A 22,563-nucleotide genomic window follows, 5' to 3' on the forward strand; every position below is an offset into this window, starting at 1 on the left:
GATATTTCCTTCTATACTTTTTAGCACGTAGCTATTTATTATTAGCATTATTCTTCCGACGTCTGATTTCTTTTTAATCATAGGAAATGCGTTTTTCTACATAAGTACATAAACTTTTAGGATTGACTGTATAGCCAATACATCCTTAAAGAAGCAAGAATGAAAGCGAAGCTAAAAAGCGGACGCGTCTTCTTCGTTCTTTCCGTGCAACGGAGCGCATTGCCAAAAGCCTGAAGCGGAGGAGCCGGCTCGGTTCACGGATGGACCCAAGGTCAGTGGCAGTGGGTCAGTCGGACCAATCGCCGAGCGGGAGGCGAAGGTCGTCGCCGAATTCGAGGCTCGCTCAAGAGGGGCGATAGCGAATCTCAGAGTAGCGATGGCCTCAACGTCGTCTCGAATTACGTGTTTTCAATATGAAGTTGCAACGCGTTTTTATAAAAACTCTTACACAGCACAATTATTATTCATAACTCAAATAACTAATAAATCATTCCTTTAACGTGTAACGAAGCTTTCATCTGACAGAAGCGAAATTCGATTCTTATCAATTTTAGATTGACTCGTGTGCGAAATTAAAAAATTCGGCGACATTTCGATTTGGAAAGAGCGTCTGGAAGACCCGCGGCCGACTGGATGGAAGCGTGACGTTGCATCGGCGCGGTTGATTCCGGTGTCGAGAGCCGGTGCAAGAAAGAGAACGGACAGCGAGCAGAGAGCCGGTATCCGAGCCGGCCTTGACCGTATCTGCACTCATCGCCGCGTTTCGCGCTCCACGCTCGACGTCACGCGTCACGTTGTCGACGACGACGACGACGACGACTTTAAATCCGTCCAGGAGAAACGATTTACTCCTCTCCGCCGAAATGCGAGCAAAGCTCGTAAATTGCGTTTCGTAAATTACAAATGCCCGCGCGCACCGGGGTATTAATTTAATTAGAAACAGAGGCTTCGCACCGCGTTTTAAACGTCGCCGGGATCCAATCGGAACGCGAACCGTTTGTAGGATGTTGGGCTGCCCCATTAACTTTGCCTCGCCAGCTGAAATTTCCGCGCCAGCAATTACTTAAATTAATTCCCACCGATAATTGTATCGATTATATGCGTATTACGTGTAACGTTCGTTCGTTCGTTTTATTAGCCAGAGATATCTGGCAGCGTTACAAGTTTATCGGAACGTCCGACGATCACGAAATTCTGCCTGTGTGCGTGGACGCATTGATATCTGGCGATGGTGCGCTACGATCTAACAGTAAGTGCAAGGTACACTGACACACAGTGAGAACTAGTGTATAAGCGACGCGGCGGTAACGAACCGATGTTTACCCGTAAGTAGTATCGTAGCCGCTGTGTAATTGCTATTACGTAAAGTACTCCCGCGCGGATAACCGGCGATCGCGAGCGAATCATCGCCTTTCTCCGGCTAACCACGGATAGCCGACTCCCCGTTCTAGCGTTCCGTCAATGCAGCTGATTACTTAGCGCGTTCAATGTCAAAGTGACAGAGACTGTCACCGTGATTTGTCAAAAAAAAAGAAAAAAAAAAAAACTGGGTGCCAGGTCGATATTCGCAGACGCGTCGTACGTTCGTCCACGGCGTTCGAATCGTTTGGAGGATCGTGAGAGCGTGCAAGGCGCTCGGGAAGCGGTGAATCCTAGCTACGATTTGCAAGGAATGCGAGTGGTAAAGGTTCGCCGTAATTCCTCGTTGCAAGGGCAAAGAAGATCCGTGCACTCGTAAAGGAACGTTTGGATAGATAATTTATCAGACTCTCGTACAATTCTACGTCGATCTTACGACGTCCGCTGGATGAAAATTTCAATGAAAACAATTTCGCTCGCTCATTCCCGATAGCATTATTTAGAGCTATCAGTGGAGTTCTTTTTCCGGCTTTGCGGTGTTGAAAATTCGGATTTCACCGTGCTCGTGGTCGGAATACGAAAAGCTGTGGGAAAAGCCGTGTTCCTCTCGCCTCGCACCCTCTCCTGGCCATATTTTGGCGGTACCTAGTACCTACTTGTTGCGCGAGGAACAAGTCGCGTAGTACATATGTACGGCCAGGCATCTACATGCACGTACACCGCGCGCGCTGGGTCGACATCGGTTACTCTTGGCACAGGTACAAAACGGAGTCAACGACCGGGACTCGAAATTATTTCGTCGATTCTTCGAAACGCGACGCGGCTCGTCGCAGCGATGATCGGCGGGTAGATAGATATCGTTTTGCCCGGAACACGCAGCTCGGCGCGGCCACTGTGGCGTTTTAATTGACGTTTAATCGAGTAACACGTTCAATCGTCGGGTTTGTCTCGGTTAAAAGACTCGGTTAACCGCATTTCGTCGTTATTAACGGCTAATTTCCCGAAAATCATCGAGGAGCGCAGAGGCACACGGCCTTCGACGCGCTTAATTCAGCGGAAATTCAATGCAACGCGAACCCGATTTTAGCTTTGACCGGTTTGCACCGAGGCATTTTATTCCCCCTGCCGATTTTAGTTACGTCCGCTCTCGTGTAATCCTCTCTCGCTCTCCATTCCTCCCTCTGTTGTAATCGCACGCCTTTGCGCTAATCGACCTAACGATAATTTCGTTGAATGTTTTCGATAACCGCGGTAGTCGATGCGGTTTGAATCACGGCCGATGTTTAATCGATTTATCGGTAATCCGGCGCGCGTGCATACACGCCGTGGAACGGAACGGGCCACGTTATAGAAACACTAGCGCGATGTAATTTCTGCGAGCCCCGCGGCTCGATCGAATATTGTATCGAGTACGCCGTATTAACCGAGGCGCGCTGCAAATCCGTGCGGCAAACCTGTTTCATCGTTTTCTGCGAATTAGAACGATTTCAATCGACGTCGTGCAAATTGCACGAGTCTTATCTATCTTTTATCTGGTACCGCGGACGAAATTTCGCCGACGCGCGCTGCAAACTGTTGCTCGACGCGACATTGGACGATCGACGGTACATAGAACCGGCAGTACATAAGAGAGAAAGAGGTTCCATATATACGTACATAACCCGTCCGGGGGTGGGTTCGGCGCTAGTCAACGGACTACCCCCACTTTGTCCGACTTGGAAATTTTTGGGGGTAGGTAACTGACTGCGCTTTAAACCGGCTCCGGTGCCGTCGCGTCGCGTCAGCTGCCGACCTATATACGCGCACGTTCTCTCTCTCTCTCTCTTTCTCTCTCTCTCTTGCTATCTCTGGCTCTCGTTTATGTATGCACCGCGTATGTACATACGTACGTACATACCTACGTATGTACTAATACCTGCCGGGATGCATCCACTAGCGTAGCCGACGGCGTCGATATAAACGCGGTTTACTACTACTTGTTGCTCTAGTCCCAGAAACCGAAAGTGCACACACTCTCCCTCTCTCTTTCCCTCTGTCTGCCCGAATTATGGAGCAGCGACTCTCAACTTTTCGGCGCTCGTTACCGACGAACGCCCGTTCAACCTGTGCTTCGCGTGTCCCACCGCGTTCCGCTCTACTTACGTCCGAACGAATCTTTTAACCCCTCGACGAAGCTCGCGCGAGTCTCCTCGAGGAGAAAGCACAGCGCACTTTTCGTTACGACGCGGAGTGCACAAATGAAAAGGATCGTAGTACAGTAATACGCAGTCGAGTATCGCGACAATGACGATTCCTGCAAACGACGTCTTGTGAACGAGAGATTGCTCGTTTCTAAGAGCGCGCGTCTTTTGGTTAACGCAATCTTAGTCTCGAGCCTCGGTGCGTCGGATGCATCTGATATGCATGCAGACACCGAGACGCCTGCGAAGCGTCGCGCGTCGCCTGTGCATTCGGGTTGCATCTACGATACACGGTAGTGTTTGCTCGCTGGCAGCGTAAACGCGTACGAAACACGGCTGCTGGTGTGCGGACGCTCCGTTTGCACGCACACACACCGGCCGCGGCAACGGACGAAACGACGCGCGACGCGGCGGCGGCGACGGCGTTCCGTACGGTGCATGTGGTAGCGCGCGCATGGATGCGCACAAATGGCTCGACCGGCTGCATCGGTACACGTCCCCGTTGTACGTGTACGTGTGAGTAGCCGTGCATGTGCATGCGCGAGTGCACGCGGAGCCGGCTGCGCCGGCTTGCATCGCTGCGAAACGCGATGTGGAACACGCTCGCTCTCGATGGGTCACTCTCACTCTCTCGGCCGAGAGGGAAATTTGGCAGCTGTTTTAAACCCGGCTAACTGGCGAAACTACCGACCCACCTCCCTTGCGCCCTGGTCCTTCTTCCTTTCATCCCCTCTTTCCGCGACCCTTTCGTTCTACCCTCCACCGTCCTTCTCTCCCTCGCGCTTTCGCCCGAGGCCTGGTTTCCCTCATTTTCTTCGCTTTTACCGAAGCACCCTGCGAGCCGAACCAGTCGATATTTTCGAATACGCAAAACGACCGACGTGATCCAAGTAATTTTCAACGGTTCGATTCAGGCTGCGAGATCGTGCCGTTCAATGGTATGCAAGCGGCGTACGAAAACTGCATCGCAGCCGCAAGAAGTTGCACCGCTCGAGTACGAGTCGTGTAACGAAAAACAGGCTGTGTTCGGCGGCGGATGTGTCGCGCACGATTATTCGTGGCAGGCGTGCATACGAGGGCGCTTGCATTCGCGAGAACGAGGCGCGTGTGTGCGTGAATCGCGCGATGCATACTCCGTGCACGCAGACAGACCGCTGCTTCCTTCTTTCCTCTCTCCGGCCCGGTTCGCTCTCTCTCTCGCTTCGCCGCGATCCAACTCGTACCGAACGTGTAGCTTTTTTACCACACTGACCTGGGTTAACTCGGCGTGCAGTGCCGAATAATAAAACCGGCGAAACCGCACTGACCCCCTCTTCCTCCCGGTGGTGCGCGCATGCAAAAACCGTGCACCGATGTGTTGGTCACGCAGACGCTCGCGCGAAATCCTCCGCCCTCGTCCGCCCCCCCCCCCTCTTACTCCGGGTCAAATATAAACCGGCGTCAGTGAGCGCATCCCGATGTGTGAGTAAAATGCACCGAGTGGCACACAAACGATCCGGTCCCGAGGGCAGGGCCACGGTCACCCGAAAATACGGGCCGCTCTCACTCTCGTTTCACCGTTCGCCTCGTTCTTCTCTTTCGTCCTCCCTCTTCGTACCGGCTCGTTTTATGCTTTTTGGATTTCACCCTTCTCCTTGTCCTCTTCTTCTCCCGTTTGCCTCGCTGCCTTTCAATGGCCCGCACTCTCTGCACTCGTATATTGTTCCCGCTTATAGTACAGGCCGTCCCAAGTACGCAGGCCGTTCCTAGACTCGCGATTACCGATACTGACTATTTTCCAGTATCTCCAAACTATTCAAATCCGTACAAAAACAGCGGGTAAAAACTGTCATTGTCAAATTCCATTTAGAATCTATCCCCTCGATTTGAAAGAAGGATTCGTAGTCGCGACTAAACACCGCCGATAGGGTTTCGATACGTGGGAGCGAGGAAGACGAGACGCGAAGCGCGTATGGAAGGAACATGGAAGAGTATGTAGTGGTCCGCGGTGATTACGCGCTCGAGGCACTCGCGAAACAAAGCGCTCTCTGTCCTCCCGACACGACGACCTATCCCAACGCGTGCACGCGTGCATATGTGTACGCGCCAGACGGGTGCAACCGGAATCAGCCTCGATGCTCTCGAACCGGCCCGGGACGTACACATAAGTACACGCATTACGCGCGGATTCTACCTACACGAGAGGACGTCGGAGCTGACAAAAATCTGAACCACGTTTCATTCAATTTCGCTCGTTCTCGCTCGAGTGCGCGAGCAGCGAAAGTCCGTGACTCACGATCAGTCGCGTCAGGTGAGTCAATACACTCCGATAACGAGCGAGTACACGCGACACCGAGGATCCCGATATGCTTAGCCGAATTTCAATTATATTTGTTATTCCAATGCCACAGTTAAGATTGCTCTTCAGTGAAATAAAAGTATTTCAGTTTTAGAATTCAATTATGAACGATCTTATCATCGTTGAAATTCAGAGATACAGACGATGCAGTTGTATTTCTTAATTATACGATACATGGACACTGAGTGTCCTCAATTTAAAATATAGCATTCTCGTAACTCGTCTTTGACGTTCGATGCGACAGAAGAGTTGCAAGGTACTCACCGGTGTGTGCACAGCTGCAGGCGAAGACAGGGTCGCGTAAAATTCCGCTCTTTTCCACTGGTATCCCACCGAAAATCGTTCAGAGGATCTTCGCACGTCTCGTAATGTATTCACTGGATCACGATGAGAATAATCCCTGTTGGATCGATATGGTTTGAAAACGGTCGGGGGACGATTCCACGCGTGAGTCTTGCTCCTACATATACGACTTGTTTTCGTTACCCCGATTCACAGAAATCGATTGTTTTCAATGCAAAGGTTGATTTATGCCGCTGATACGGTTTATCGGTTCCACTCGGAATGCATTTTTCTCGCCTCGACACTGTTACCGTCCGTATTATTGTTTAACCCGGTTGTTCATTTGGCCAACTAGAAAACAAGCCGCGTGAAGGATTTCATTAAACTCCCGAAGGAGAGATTCGGCGAAATTCCACGAACACCGCGAATACGTACGTACTTTCGCTTAGTTAGGTTACGTTTAAGTGTCATACTGAAACTGCACTCGGTTCGGCACTTTAAGTATCGTCCGATAAACGATAAGAACTAGTAAAAAGGGTTATCTGCTGGCATCCCGATAATCCTCACCGCGCTCGATATCGCGTTCTTCGCAGGAAAGATGCGTCCGTGGCACCCCGCGAGGATTATATAAGTTCCCCTTATCTCAGCCACGGGAAGAAACGAGAGTAGACGATAGAGAAAGTATTTGCACGGTCGAGTTCCGAGAGGTCGAATAATTCGGGATCAGAGAGGGAGGAAAAAAAAACGTTTCCTACGAGTCAGCTCCGGGGGTCGTCAGCGTCTAGACGCGTCCCGCGATCTTAACGTTAACTTTACACAAACACACATACACACACACACACACACACACACACACTGATACCGATGCACGCTCGAGTGGTTGCGCGGGTTTAGTGAGTGGTATCAACTGGTCTCTAAGTCCCAAACGAAATAGGGCTGCTCCGGGGCGTAACACGCGCGCAGCACGATGAAAACTACGCGTCGAAACCGCGAGCTTCTGTTAAGTGCCGCGCCGGCTTTGCTCAAACTTGTCTCTCCGTTTCGCTGACTCGGACACGTTGTTCAGTACTGGCCGCCTGCACGTACCGTGCATCCAGATAACACCCGTCGATTCACTAACCTACCTCACTCCTCCGCTCCGTACAGGGTGCTCCAAATTCGGCCTGCTGCCCCCGCTCCGAGCCGCGCGTTACCACGTCTCGAATTCGCATGTTATTAAATAAATTCATTCGATACGCATTTGCACAAGCGATAGGACGTGTTTTCGTTCGCGGAACCCGCGTACGTCTTTGTCATCGTGAATAATGGTTGGGTTCGAGGCGCGGATAACTCGGCCGCGTGATTCGGCTCGCGAAGGTTAACGAAAAACGAATTCTACGAGGTGACCTACTGCCGCGACGCGTCGGTCCGGGAGGGGACGTTCGTTAATCGAATTAAGCGGCGCGTTAATCATTGTTCTCGGGCGTTATCGCGACCGGTGTCGTAACGCAGATTTCGCTAATCGTCACCGCGCCGCGTCAGACAAGCTGGGCCGACCCACGATCTTTTACCTGGCTTCGTTCTCCTTTCGTTTCGTTCCCTCTTCAGATGCACGCGCCGCGCGCCGTTTTCGTTGTTGCATTATCATCATACCAGTCGTGCAACGTAGATTTCGTTGTTTGTTCCTCGACCGTTTATCGATAACGCTATTATTTCGGCGAGGCCGATCGACGCGTGCAACGTGCACCGCCGCGACTTTATTTGCCGCTGCATTCCGCGTGTCAATGACATGCTAAAAAAACAGGTCGTTGCGACCCGGCTGCGTCGTTAAATTTTTATCATCAAATGACAGTTAATTTTGTCCATGATTTCATCAAGACTCCTCCGCATTAATAGTTAGATTAGAACCGTCATTAATAGTTAGATAAGCGATATATTATAAATATCCTCGCCTGACAATATAAAAAGAGATAAAGAAAGAGCAATGAGTAAAAGTAGGATAGAGTCATATTAACACTAGATTGCCCAAGGAAGTAATTTTGACTGCTTTTGGGCAAATGTACAAATAATAATGCATAAATTATTTTTTCCCAAGTGAAGTAAATTTTTTTTTTTATTGTTAACATTTACTAATAACTTGTTATATGACTGTAAATAATATAAAAAATATTAAAAATTAATTTTAGACAAATCTCTTTACACATTATTCTTTCACAATGCAGTCATTTTGACTGCTTTGGGCAATATAGGTATATACTAAGTTTCAGTCTTTCTAGTGTTAAAAATTTGCTGTAAATACATATCGGGTTTATTGGTAATTGACTACTCGGTGTTTAAATATTGATGAACGCGTCAAATGTAAACGGATTCCTCGTGTTTCCGTCTGGACGCTTTTCCCGAAATCGATCATGCTTATCGGTCCGCCAAAATACGCCGGTTATCTGGTAACTGTTAGCAGGTAACCTACTCGCATGTCCGCGACGTTGATAAGATTGCATTATTTCGTCTCCGGGAGCAGACCCGGCGCGCTCGAATTAATTACAACGCGAATAAAGACACTCCCGTCGTCACAGCTAGCGACCGATCCAACGCGTCGTCGTCGTCGTAAGCCAGATTAATGGAATTCTATCGAGAACAGACGCGTGGGACGTCATTGGCCGCGTGTCCCAGAGACGACCTTATCGATACGCTATTTCGGCGGTGATAACGTCATTCGACGTGTGCACCGCACGTTCCTTGTCGTTCCGTCAGCCGCTGGTCAATTCCATTGATAAATACCCTGGCCTGGTCGCTTCTTCGACCAGAATTCCTATCGGCATCGATCCGGAAATCCTCATACGGCAATCTGAATAAAATTGAGTAAAAATATTATGTTTCTTCGTCTATGAAGTTTTAAATCAGGCCGAACATTCTTCGTTTCTTTTTTGCTGCAATTGAAACGCGTAGGGGCTGTGACCCTCGTCGATCTCGGATCGATCCATCGATCCTTATCCTCTCTCGACCGCGACCTACGCTCGCGTGACTCGCCTCGGAACGAATTGCGGTAGCACAGACAACGACGACGACTCGTACTTTTATTTGCGACGGATCTCGTTACATTCGGCGCGCATACGACCGTGGAATCGCGTCGCGTCGCCTACACGACGAGAAAATTTTCACCATACGCGACTATATTCGGCGTTCCCGGTCGATGGGTCCCAGGAACGATCAGCTGTTTCCGAACGCGCTAAGTGGGACTTCGGCCTGTTTTCCATTATTTCTTGTTCTCGCTCGGGCGTTACAACGAGAGAACTGGTTTGCTCGCGAATAAACCTCCCACGCGTTCTTCCTCTCCGTTACTTCATCGGCCGGAGAACCGCTTTCGCGTTCACTTCGCTCGATCCCGAAACAATATCGTCGGTAATAACTGATGTAACGGGAAAATCTCGCCGAATCAGTATCGGACGCCGTCAAGAACGTTCGTCCCGGCAGATAAATAATCAAATATATTCTCTATGGATAAGTATACTAACGAGTGAATACGCGCGTTTGAATTTCAACTTCAGAGACATAAATGTCAAAAATAGTTGTTCTTCCACTTGCGAAATTCATTGCAGTGGAAGACAATCCGGGCAATACAACGCGTCACCGCCGATCGCAAAATCCAGATAACGTTTCCCTCTGTATATGTATATGTAACCACGAGCTTCCTCTATCGTGATACACACATACCTTCGTGCGTATCTCGATTTGTTGCAACAGCGATATAATTCGAAAATCGTCCGAATGCCCTAATTCGTCCTATTTGTCAATCGAAATTCTTTTATGTCACTTTTCATGTACCCTGGAATCATCGTAGATATTTCTTTTATCGGTCGAATAATAAAATCTCGTATTGAACGAATGACGCGGCACGAAGTAGCGTCTGCGAGCGAAGTAGCGGCCGGTAGCTTATACCTGTTACCGTTTATCAGCTCGCGCGTACACTCGAACACCTCGCTCATTGTTTTGACGCTTCGAATCGATCGGAGAAAAATGCACACCGATATTTATTAACACCCCGTATATCTGCGACGATCGTCTAGACGTCGCAGTTCTGTTTGTTCTCGAGAGGGTCCCCGATCGCGCCTTAAATTCAGCTTTATCTCGTCGTCGCTCTCTCGGCTCTCCCCTCTCCCTTTCACCCGCTGCCTCTTTCTCTTTCCGCCTCCCCTTTCTCTCTCACTCTCACCCGGGTTCCCGTCGAATGTCGCGCATGAATCGACCGATAGCAGCTGGCCTCGCTCACACGTCTAAACGGGGTAAACGAACTCTTTGTACCGTTGAGTGGGGCACCGAATTGCGAGCCCAAAGTGCATCCGACGATAACGCAGCCCGATATTACGCTCGTTTCGCAGTTACGCATGGCCGCGGTTCCTTCGCACTGACCTAGCCCTTTGCCCGTCCGTGTTCGCGTGATACAATTTTTCTCCGCCGCCGTGGGAAACGGATTCGAATTACAAGTCGCGCGACCAAACACAACGAGCCACGCGACTAATTTAATTGCAGTAAAAACAACGCAAAGAGGATACGATTGATTTCTTGCTCGCTGTGACTATTTCATCGAGCACCGAGTCGGAACGAACGTCGCGACCAGTTTTCGAGAGGAGAGACTACCGAGTAACTTTCGAAGAAATTTCGCTCGCGGATTTCCAGGTCGATCGGTACGCGATCGAATCGAGGTTCGACTCTCGAATAGAAGGAATCCAGATAGCCGGCATCCGAGACCGATAAGTAATGGGGCATCGAGTGACACCTTAACCTGGATGACCGGTATGCGCGCGCGCTGAAAACTCGCACGAGCTGCTCGCCGGATTAGCCGATCGACGCGAATCGGCGAGATTCTAGCGCGCGGGTTTCATCCGACGCGGAGACGGTAGCGACCGGATGTCTGAGCAGCAGCCTCTTCACAAAGGTGCCGATCGACCTCCCGATGCGTCGAGAAATCGACGCGGGCAAGAAAACCAACCGGACGATCCGCGACCAGAATCTTAACAATATCTGCGCGCAGGAACGGGCAGAACGCTGGACAGTAGAATATCCCGTTCCCGGTCAGACGCGCCAGCGTCCACTGTCCGCATCGGCCTTTGACCATTGCTATACAATTACTTATACTAATAATCGCGTATCATCTTTGTTCGCCATTTCTGATGTGACTCTTGATAAAACTAACTAAAAAAAACATCGCACTCACTCTCTCTCTCTCTCTCTCTCTCTCTCTCAGAGGGTTCTCTCTTTATAGTTCTTTTACCCGTGTATTTGTTTCTCCACTTTGGAGATTCGAAAGGAAAGAGTTTTAGAGCGAACGTTCCGACGAAAATCTCGACTTTTACGGTTTCAACGATAATAACAGGGAACCGCGAACGAATCAGCGAAAAGTGCAACGGGAACAAAGAATACATTCTCGTGCGGCGCGGTGTCGCGGATAGCCTCGGGAAGAAGATAGCCCCGTTATCGCGGTAAAGGGTCCGTCGAAAAATCCCCGAGCGGTAGGATCATATCCATTGCGAGGCGGTTTTCCGCGGCGCGACGGTTCGGCGGTGGATAGACGAGGAGCTCGGAGGGAGGTCCTTTGCCTTCTCACGATGCGATGGCGACGCCGGTCTCTCCGATTCCCGCAATAGCGAGATAACCGGAATACAGGTTTCTGCGGATAGAGTTGTGCCGTGACGACGACGACGACGACGACGCGAAATGGTAGGGGGTATACCGGTAGAGATGCTAATGTCGGCCTTGTGCCACATACCCGTGCTCCTGGTGCCCGTCCACACGCATTCACCTACACCGGTGAACCGCGAGCGAGTATCGACGAGCGAGAGCGCTCCCTCCCTCTCGCACGTACGCGAGCTTCCATGTACCTGCCGATCGAACGCGATCTGAACAAGCGGACCGGTACGCACCGAAACGCATCGCCGGTTCGCCCTCCCTCTCCTCTCCTCTTTCGGACCCGTTGATCAACCCTTATCTCTACGTCTGAGAAAGATCTTATGGAAATTTCAACGACAAAGCCATTTTCCATGGTACTGTTTGCTCAAGGTAAATAGAAGTTAACCCATTTGCATCGTTACGTGCGATTTATCTGGTCGCTATCACCGCGCATACATCATCGGTCTGCTGGGAAAACGTGTGAAACCAATGACTCAATGCAGCAGATACAAACATTCTCTATTTATTATATCACGAAGGGTGAATTTTTATGAGCTTCATCTGAATACCTGTGAAACGATCGAAGGATATTAAATTTTAGGAAATTGTATCTACGTGGATCGCCGCGAGATGTTTTGGAAGAAAGAGATCGAGGCGGATGTATTGGCGTGGATTTTTTCTCGGTTCGTCATCCGATCGAAAAACCTTGAATTACGTAAACGTTAGGATTCGAAGGGGAGGTGGCTAGATACGAGAAAAATCGTCGCGTTCGTCGTGGCCGTAATGCGCGTACGCGCGCACAGGCCTCGGCTCGAACCGGCCAAGCTCGCCCGGGCTGGGTTAGCCGCGACTCGTTATCGCGAGCGCCGATCGCAATTTCATCGCGGGCAAGAAAGAAGGTTAGGCCAGGCCTCCTCGGTACGCGTACTTAGGTTCAGCCGCGACGTGTATATCGCGCGAAAATCGCGTGAAAAACTAGCTGTCCTAGAAACGAACTGGCCAGTCAGTGGCACAAACCATTCCTGACGTGTAGCCCGCGCGCACGCCACAGAGCTCGCGCTCCTTGCTCGGATCAACGACCATTTTCCGCCGGTTTTTTCAAATTAAACCCAACACGATTTATAACTCGCCAGAAGATACGGTTCCGCGTAATATGTAATTTGAAGTTGGTCGTTGAAGGCTATTTGCGTACGCCCATGAACAAGTAGATGAATAATCATTATCGATAAATAGCTTTGTTTATCATAACACGACGTCAAACAGCAAAGGCTATTTATATATAAACCTATGTGCATGCAAATAAACAAATAGGCGAATAAACTATCATTAGCTATCGCGGAGCTAGTTACGCCACCCTTGTCCTTTTTCTTCTTTTTTTTTCCAATGGTATCGCGAAAGTGGTCGTCCATCGGCCGAAGATAAGCCGCGGAAAACGACCTTTGGAACGGCTGAGATTTTCCATCCGATCTTCTGTACCCGTGTCCTACCTGTACCAATCTTCGCGGCAATCGCGTTACGAAATGCCCTTCACGGGCCTCCGTCCGCATCCAATTTCTCGAGGCGCTTCGTGACACCGTGACTTGGCTCGACCTAGTCTCAACGAATCGACGAACGATTTAAAACAAGGATGCGACCGAGCTTTGAACCGAACTGATCTTGCGCAAACGTTGCTGATTAAAATGAAGAACGTAAGCAAGTCCGCGCGACGTTCGATATCTCGTAAGAATTTTTCCTCAAACGGTCCAGCGAATTCGTTGTAGGCCTGACGTTAAACGTAAATCGTTCGGCTCATTATTCTCGCCGGCGGCTATGAATTTTCCCGAGACGCTGCTGTTAACGCGAATCGATTACGCGGCGACGACGTTTCCAATCGAACGCGTAGTCCTCGTTGCGTAACAGGTAATTTTAGGAACGCGCTCCTCTACGGCGTACATTTTAACGTCGCGTCCGCGGACACCAACTTACGTAACTTGTTTTGCCGTGAAATTTTACCGCACCCGCGACCGTTTAGAAGAAAAATCTAAGTACGCGTTCGGTCTCGAGTTACCACGGGATCGTCGACTGCGTTCCGTTGCCTTTATACGCCGCCGGTCATCCTTAAGAAAATCCTCTGCGTAGCAGCACGAGCGAGAAACCGGAGTCCCGGTGAACATCGCGGAAACGTTTAATAATTTCAGTTACAGATTTTCGAGGCCGAAGTGCGTCGAGGAAGCAGCGTAATTCGAACAAAGCGACGAGGCAGCCTTCGATCTCGGCGGAGATCGATGGCTTTCCCTGAGAGCGAAATCCGAGGATGTTTCAGGTATCGTGCCGCTGGATTTATAACAGTTAGCCGCGCGATACGATTAATGCGTCGCTGTTCTCCGTTAACCAACGGAGCTGCGTAACGCGCACGTTGGGAAACCGTCAGGGACGTCCGCGGCGAATTCCTTGAGCGGAAATCGGACGAGATAAATTCGTTATTACGATCGAGTTTGCAACTACTTGTAACGAGGCAAAAATCGTCGACTAAGAAATTTCGTTAGTTAAAAAGGACGTTCGCGAATGGATTTGCCGATAAATCGACGGAATTCGATTTTGGGAGGGGTATTGGAATCGAGGCGTTGGAGCAGTCGACAGATTTATTATGCGGATGCCTGTGGATCACGCGGCCACCGGTTCAGCGCGAGTAATAATCTTCGAGTGTTCTCTAATGCGAGTTGGAACCGGGCGGCCTCCAACAGCCTGAATTCGTCCCCCTTTCCCCGTGTGCTGCCCCCGGCGTGTATTCGCGTGTACGTGTCCCCCGGTCCCTCTCGGCCCCCTTCCTTTGGACAGGAGAGACGGCCATCTTGCTTAGACCGCGGCATGTGCACACTGCCGAATGCCGCCATGCTAACGCGACAAAGAAACTTCTAACTCGAGTCGTCGTGGGTTGCCGGTATCGAGCCAGAGGGGCTTTCCGTCTCTGGCCGCGTTGCATCGGCCGGCTCCGATTCTCGTTCCTTCGTTCCTTCTTTCTTTCCCCGCCGTTTCTTCCTTTCGTTCGTTCCTCCGGCACTCCGCGTACACGCCGAGAAAGACGTCGACCACTTCAAGGACGACGATCGCGCCGATCGATCAAGCCGCTGGATCGCTGTGGTAAGACCGAACCGCATCTCCCTCTCCCGCCTTCTTCTCCTCCCGGGGTCTCTCTCGTTCCTTCCTCGGCTGTTTTCCACTTCGCGTCTTACTCTCTTTCGATCGCGACTCCGGATCGAGGCCCTCCCTGCCTCCCGCGGAATCTTTGAAACCCCGCTGCGTGTAACCGTTGCGGGGACCGCGAAGGCTTTTCTAATTTGCTCGTCAGAGCGCGAGAATCATCGATCTAAGTTAATTAGAGTGCGTGCGAGTTCGATTCCAAGAGAGGACAGCCTTCCGTCGGTTGGCGATAAAAAAAAAAAAAAAAAAGGGGGGAAATATGCTTATTACAAGACGGTATCCCTCTCTGGTGAACGCATGAAAGTTTTATGTAATTACAGAGTGCGCGATAAACCTGAAAGCATCGCTCGTCGCTGCTCGTTGCGCGTTAATTAATAATGGATCGTTACCACGTTCGATGACAGTCCGAGAACAAGGGGATTACGTTCGAACGTTTCAAAATTCAGACAAATGTACGATCACTCAGAAATTAGAGCTACCAACACTGTTATTCGTCCCGCGTTTTACCTCGTTTAATACGACACGTAGTTTCGCGTCACCTTGAGTTTCGGCGAATCATCCTGTTCTTTACTCGGCGAACGAGTCTGAAAATATGGCTACATTTCTAGCTCTCAATCTTATCCGATGAACCGCGTTTACCCTGTCTAAAAATCGACGAAGATTTATTGGCTAAGTGGAAGCTCGATTTAACGCAGTCAGGCATCGAAATTCGAAGGAGGCTCGAGAGGCCGGCGCTAAATCGTCCGAATTGAAACGGATCGCGCGTGTACGCGACAGCAGGAACGGAATGAAACGGAATGGGACGAAACGGAACAGAAGCGTGCGCGCGCGGTGCTCGTTTCGTTGGACGTTCGATATAACAAGGAAACGATCGACGAGCGTGATTGTCGTTGGTTCACGCGGCCGGGTAGGTAGTAGGTGTATCAGGAAAATAGCCGGCTGGCTACTTTCGGAGCAACGCAGCGGTACGGCAGCGGAGCGCGTAGCCGTGCCACGGGAGAGGAGGCGCGGTAACAAAGGCGGCTGCCCGACACCGGGGATCGACGGAAACTCGACGCGTGTCCCCTTTATTTTTAATCTTTGCTTTAAATCACTGAGCCGCGCGCACCTCGCGACACGCGTCGATGCTGTATTCGCAAATATCGATTCTGAAAAGCGCCGAACAATGCCGCTTATTTTCTGTTTTCAATGCCCATTGTGTCCGACCCGTTGCCGGACAGCAACCGTGTTCTCTCTCTATCTTTCTCTCTCTTTCTCTCTCTTCCGTTCTCCTGCTTCGTCTCTTTCTCCCCCGGTTCTCCGAACCCGCCCTCTCTCTACCGACGGTGTCCTCGCTCCGATCGGGAGTCACTTTGAATTTTTTATCCGCGACGATTCTCTTCAAACGCTAATCCCTTTTTCCAGAAACCGATCCTTGAACGCATCGATCTAATCAATCCCCGTCTCCAAATGCCTCGTTCTGAAACGTGATTCCAGACTGCGACGATAAGATTAGTAGAGAATTTACTCTGAGAAAGCTGCGAACTAATAAAGGTTAACGAATCGCTTAACGCAGAACGCTTGTAACGCCTTTATCGATTTTATGCGTCGCTCGCGAATCCGATACGCATTCGATTTGCGTGAATCGAGACCGAGCACGTTTAGCAACGCAAATACGTGAAAAACCGATGTTCGGGGAAATTCGTGGCCGGGGACAGGGGCGTCGAAATCTGCTGGAATCCACAGCGACCCGACGCCGTCAAGTTGCAAATGAACGAGCGCTTACGTCGTATTACGAAACCGATGCAGTAACTAGTGGACGTCGTTAAAACTGACGGTTGTTTGTATAACCGTAAACCGCGGTTCCATTTCTTTCATCGAAATTGTATTATAAAATGAAAACGGTACCGCGGCTTGTTTTCGATGAGATTAATTCTTGTTTTTCGACGATCGACTTTACGTCTTTGAACGACTGGTTTACAACCGGCGGAATGTCCAGTTCGTTTCGCCCGGCGGTTAATTGATTTCGTCGGCGACGAGGCGCGCGTGCGGTATCGAATTTTTGTCGTGGAAAAAAAAAAAGAAGAAATTCGCGTTACGTGGAATATCGGGAGCACGCGTTTCGTTCAAGTGTCGTTGGCCGGCCTTTGCGGTGCGCGCGTGTACGCTGTATCGCGTGCAATTTACATGTGAATGCGTGCCACCGCTTACGTTATCCGCCGCGTTTACAAATAACCGCGAACCGGCCCCGTTTCCACAAGTCGCGGACGAAACTTTTGTGTTTTCACGCGCCGCCGGATCACCGCTCGTTTCGGAATTTCGCGCCGCCGCCGCCGCCGCCGCGACGATGACGCAACTCCTTTCTGAATTATTGTTATAGATATTGAAATTCGTGACACCGAATAACGATACGTTCCAGTTAAACGTGCAGCTACACCGATTTCCCTCTTCGATTTAGACCGGATTTTTGTCAATAACAATTCCAAACGAGCTGCTCCATTCTTTCCCGCGATTTTACGTATTTTCCATACATTCTAATTTCGGCTGTGCGAGAACGGAAACGAGGATATTGATAAAAACGGCAGATATACGCGGCGCGGCGGTTCGAGGTTGAAAGAGGCAGAGGTGTATCGTCCTATCGCCAGGTTGCAATTTGCCAATGCACGCGGAGAGGCAAAGTGAAAGTGCAGAGCGTGCAGCGCTCTCGGTGTCTTGGAAGCCGGGGAGCGCAGAACCTTCTGACCTTGTCCCAAATACTACGACTGACTGGCTCTGTTCGTACCTGGACGACAACGAGCCTCGCAGCCGTGTGTAAGTACGTAACGCGCTGGTACTTACACCGAACGCTGTAACTGCTCCGTTCGGTTCGTGCAACCTCTCCTCCCGGTGCGGTTCTGCGTGCGACGCAGGCCCTCTGCTCTTTGTCTCGGGTCGCTTGCTGCGCCTCGTCCACTTCCTGTCGGCAGAACCCGCTTTTGCTCGCTCCTTGGCCAAGCGATTTTCGACCATCGGCCGAACGAGCAAATCGTGACTGAAAAAATTCGTTCATACTTTCGCAAGCGTCGCGGTGCGATAAATATTTTACGCCACTGTAAACGAACTGCGCAAGAAGAACGACTATCGACTAATAATAAACTTGGAGGAATAGCCGGTCGTAAATGCGACGAATATAAAATCCGTTGAAAAAAATCTCAGACGATATGAAAATTTGAACGTTCACCTCAAAGGGCGGGGACCGAGCTGAGTTCTCGATTCGTCGCGATGAACCGTCGAACGTGAGCCGCTGAGGAAACGAGGAAGAGAGGCACGATGGCTGCGCGAGATCGATGGATTCAATTTTTTTTTTTACGACTCTCGGGCGCGAGGCGGTCATGAAATTTTAACGGGTTCCACGGAACGACGACGTCCTCCTCCTCGGATTCCTCCCCGAGGATTCGAATCGGGCGAGGATCACGTCCGTTTATTATAGATCCGTGTTGCGATGCATGCGATTCGCACGTAGGATACGGTTACGCCGTCGAACGAGCTCGACGATTCCTTTTCGTCAGGATTGCTTTATGTCCCAGAAATACGGCCGGAAGGAAAAGCTTTCTTCGCGACGATTTCAACGGATATGCAACGCTCGAATATTCGAGAGAATTCGCTAAAGAGAAACGGACCATTTTACTCGACGGTAATGCGAACTCAGTGATTCGTTCTCTTTTATAGTAGTTACATTTTTATTTCGTTCATTTCCATTCCATATGCAGCATGATTTAATAACTTTGTCTCATACAAGGAATAATATCTATTATGAATCTTCGAAATTGTAAGATCCGATGGTTCCAGTCAGGATCTCGAAAAAGTCCTGCAGACGAATTCGGTTGGACACGTTGCGGAACGTCCTTGCCTCGGTGCGTATCGTAAATATGCAAAACGTGTTCGCAGCTGGATATCGAATGCGGGCGCAAAAGGCGCGCGACCGATTCAGTTATAGTTAACCCTTTCTAGCGCCGACTATAGTCGTCCGTACCGTATCATAAAAGCTTCGATAAACATACGTACATGCCTATAATTTCACATAAAAAATCTTCTATACACTTGCGGTATAAATAAGTAGATTCGTGCGAATTTATGCCGGATCGGAAGGGTCAAGCTTGCAAGCACATCGGCCGGGCAACGGAATGCTCTCGTTTAAAATAGTTGGACCGCCGCCTCGGAGAAGAATACAGTGAAGGCAATTAACCGCGACGACGACGGTGTGCCGATCTTTGTCTCCTCTCGCAATCTCGGCGCAATTAAATCGGATATTTCAGCCGGTGCCGTTTATCGCGATTCTACGAAAAACGTTCGACGACCGGTTGGCCGTAGTAAAAACCGGGCCCTAAGGTTTCCCCTCCTGTCGATCGTTTTTCACGGTGGATCCTCCCCTCCCCGTTGGCTCCGTCTCGTTCCACCCTGGCGAACCTCCTCGAGCGGCTTCTTCTTCCTTTCTCTTATCCTTCCCTTCCGCCACCGCGTATATACTTATCGATCGTTCGAATCCTTGCGCCCGATATCGCCGCGACGTAATCGAAAACAAAACCGGTTTTCGTATATACATATATTATTATCCAGCGCGCCGTTGCAAATCACTCTGTGTGTCGAAACGATCCAGGATGCCCATTAGGCTAAAACGCTGCTACTCGCATGCGGATCCTCGGTTATTATCATCCCTCGTCGCTCCGCGCACGAGTAAAAGTCGTCTAAATTAATCTCTCCCCGATTAACCCCATCGTCGTCGTCGTCGTCGTATTTGCCTGATCGCGAGGTTGCGATTTTTCATACGCCCGTCGATGATTTTTCGGACACTCCCGTCCGTCCGTTCCGCGTTGGTAATTTCTCAATTTTTTGAAACGCGGCCAGCGGAAGGATGAGCGAGACTTTTTGCTCGTTAAGTGGGCATCTCGATTAAAAACGAGGAGGAAAGGGGTGCGCGGCTGGGGTACGGAGGAGGTAAACTAGCGTACCAACGCGCAATTGCGAATCGCCGTTTCCGTTCCTTTCGTCGAGGCTCGTGGGCCGGGCCATTCCTAGAAGTCATTAAACCCCGCCGATTGAAGGAAAATTCGTTTCGCGCTCTTGTATCGAAAAAGCGGGTCTTTGAAATTGCCCGAGCTTTGAAGTAGTCGCCGTCGTCGTCGTCGTCGTCGTCGCGTATAAAAGATAATCGTATTTCGCATTGACGCGCGTACGTGCATACATTGTGAGTAGGTGCATAAGAAGCGGAGAGGAGACGCGATGACTTTTCACGTCGAGCAGGGATTGAGTCCCTGCTTACGGCTTCTGTGAAAAAGAATGGCCCGTCGAGTGCGCATCCTCGAGTGGTCCCGATTTAATTGCGAAAAGACGAGCCGAAGGATGCTTCGCTTCCACGTGCTTCCTCGACACCAGCGCGAATGGGGAACGTTGATACGGGCCGTTCTTCCCGTTTCCTTTTCACGTCCTTTCTAAGAAACTCTCACGCGACAGCGGCTACTTCGAAGCGATTTTATCCGCGCGCGAGTCGAGTAAAAAACGGTGGTAAAGGGTTGTTCGCCGGTCAATCGGAGGACCGAATTCTCGCCGGAGGGCATGGTCGATTTCCTGGAGCGGCCGTGTGCGAAAGAGAGAGAGAGAGAGAGAGTGAGAGAGGGAAAGAGAGAGAGAGAGAGAGGATCGAGGCTGCGTTGCGTGCCGGCCGCGATGCCGATTTGCATGTCGCTCGAGGTATCTCTCCTCCGTTCGTAATGAATAATAGATTAACGGCCGCTTATTAGGCGGCCCGGCTCGCCGTGGCACGGAGGCCTTCGCGAGACCGTCAAATGTTCGTACGTTCTAAAATGGCCGCCCCGAAGGCCAGGCCAGGTTTTTACGACGACCGGTTTAGAAACCGACTAGGTAGCGCGCGGCGCGCGCTTCCCGCGCTGCTCTTTGCCTGTCGCTCCGTTCCTTGTCCACTGCCAGAAACCAATCACGATCGTCTATCGGGAATCGACGCCGCTCCGGCGCCGACCAATCCAAGCTGGCTCGTCATCATCACTCGACTTTGACTTTCTTCATTTTTTTTCAGTTTTTGCTCCTCTTCCTGCCCGCCCGATTTTCACGCGTACGAGACCTGATCCGCGTTCGCATGCTCGTTCCAGGGATGACAGCAATGAAACTGACGCGTCTCGCGAATATATTTGCGTACGCAGTCAGTCTGTTTTATTTTCGAGTTTCTCTTTGTCGGTCAGGAAATTGCGTAACGACGCCAGTTTTTGCGGTGTCGTAAAACTGCGGACGGCCTGTCGCTGGTTCTCAAGATCTGTGCGATCGAACCGCGTGTCGCGGACGAGTTTCTTTTTCCGTGAATCGAAAGCGGCTCGTCGCATTTTCCAGCCCACTGCCCGATATTCCTTTTCTCGAGCCGGACGACAGAATTAAAACGAGATCGAGGGTCACGCCGCCGGATTTCCTCGCATCGATTATGTCAGTCAATATTTTTGCCAACCTTCTCGAATATTTTCCTCGCTCGTTACGACCGACTTTAACCAAAAATTCGAGTCCGGGTCAATTGCCAGCGTGTGCAGTCGTCGGACTACGTCGAGATGAGAAAGCTATACACGCGTCGCGAGCCCCGGTGGCATCGTTCGGTGAGCGAACAACAACAATCGCACCACCTTTTTGTTCTAAGCTTCGACATCATCATCATCATCGTCGTCGTCGCCGCCGTCGTCGTAGTCGTCGTCGTCGGTTACAGTTTCACAATAAGTAGCAGGAACAAAGGTCTGTCGTTACCGCGTCCCCCGTAGCAGACAATACCGGCCCGCGCGGATAATGAATCGTAATCGCGATCGACTGTTTCGCGACGCGAATTAGGCGAAGCCTCGTCTCTCGCCGTGCTTAGAATACGATCGTTGCTGAGCGAGCCGAGCGAGTGTACACATACTAGTATAAGGAGCCGCGAATAATGCGACAAGCTGGATCGTTACACGGTCGGCGAACAAGAACTGGATGCGCGGATACCGGTGGCCTTTGCACCTGCCCGACGTTCGATTTACCGGTTAAGCGCCGTACGAATCCCCGTCCGAAAGTGTAGCGAGTTAAACGAGATGCTTACCGATTCGGCAAATCAAATTTCATGGACGAACAATAGTTGTTGCGCGCGGGAACGGAATAGAAAATCAACCAACGAGATGAGATCGCTAGATGATTTATTACGGCTAATGCAAAGCGACAATGATGCTTGAAAATATAAATAGAAACGTTAAATGCGTTTACGCGTATCTCCACGCAACTAATTTGCACAAGTAGGCCTGCAAGACATCGTGAAAAAAAAAAAGATACGTTCTAGTCAATGAGATGCGCATCTGCTAATATTATCGGATTATTTATGCGAGCACCGTTATCGAACATGTTGATCGGCCGACTCCGTGGCTCTTATCTATTTGAGTTTTCATATCGAGGCTCATCAAAACGTTTTCGGTCTTACCGAGGAATTCTACTGAAACGACATAATTAGCCATTTAGCCGAAGTAGAACCGCGGGAAACGCACGTACCGCTCGTCGTACGAGACAATGTCGGAGCTCGTTCGAATAATTATTTCCATACGCATAGCCGTG

At 50.4% G+C, this 22,563-nt stretch overlaps 2 protein-coding genes across 2 annotated transcripts in view; one reads left to right on the plus strand and one right to left on the minus strand.

Annotated features, from left to right (window-relative positions):
• The window catches only part of Eip93F (Ecdysone-induced protein 93F), a 65,051-nt gene extending 58,755 nt beyond the window's left edge, over window positions 1-6,296 (minus strand). The window contains exon 1 of the mRNA XM_026818124.1: window positions 6,142-6,296. The gene's annotated coding sequence lies outside the window, so the exon portion shown is untranslated. The remainder of the gene's footprint in view (window positions 1-6,141) is intronic.
• A 7,744-nt stretch (window positions 6,297-14,040) lies between these two features.
• The window catches only part of LOC113465012 (uncharacterized), a 63,586-nt gene continuing 55,063 nt past the window's right edge, over window positions 14,041-22,563 (plus strand). The window contains exon 1 of the mRNA XM_026818134.1: window positions 14,041-14,104. Coding sequence (XP_026673935.1) covers window positions 14,096-14,104 — 9 coding nt within the window. The 5' untranslated portion in view covers window positions 14,041-14,095. The remainder of the gene's footprint in view (window positions 14,105-22,563) is intronic.

Source organism: Ceratina calcarata, unplaced genomic scaffold, assembly GCF_001652005.2.
Source record: "Ceratina calcarata isolate Rehan_Ccalc_2016 unplaced genomic scaffold, ASM165200v1 scaffold78.2, whole genome shotgun sequence".
NCBI lineage: Eukaryota > Metazoa > Arthropoda > Insecta > Hymenoptera > Apidae > Ceratina > Ceratina calcarata.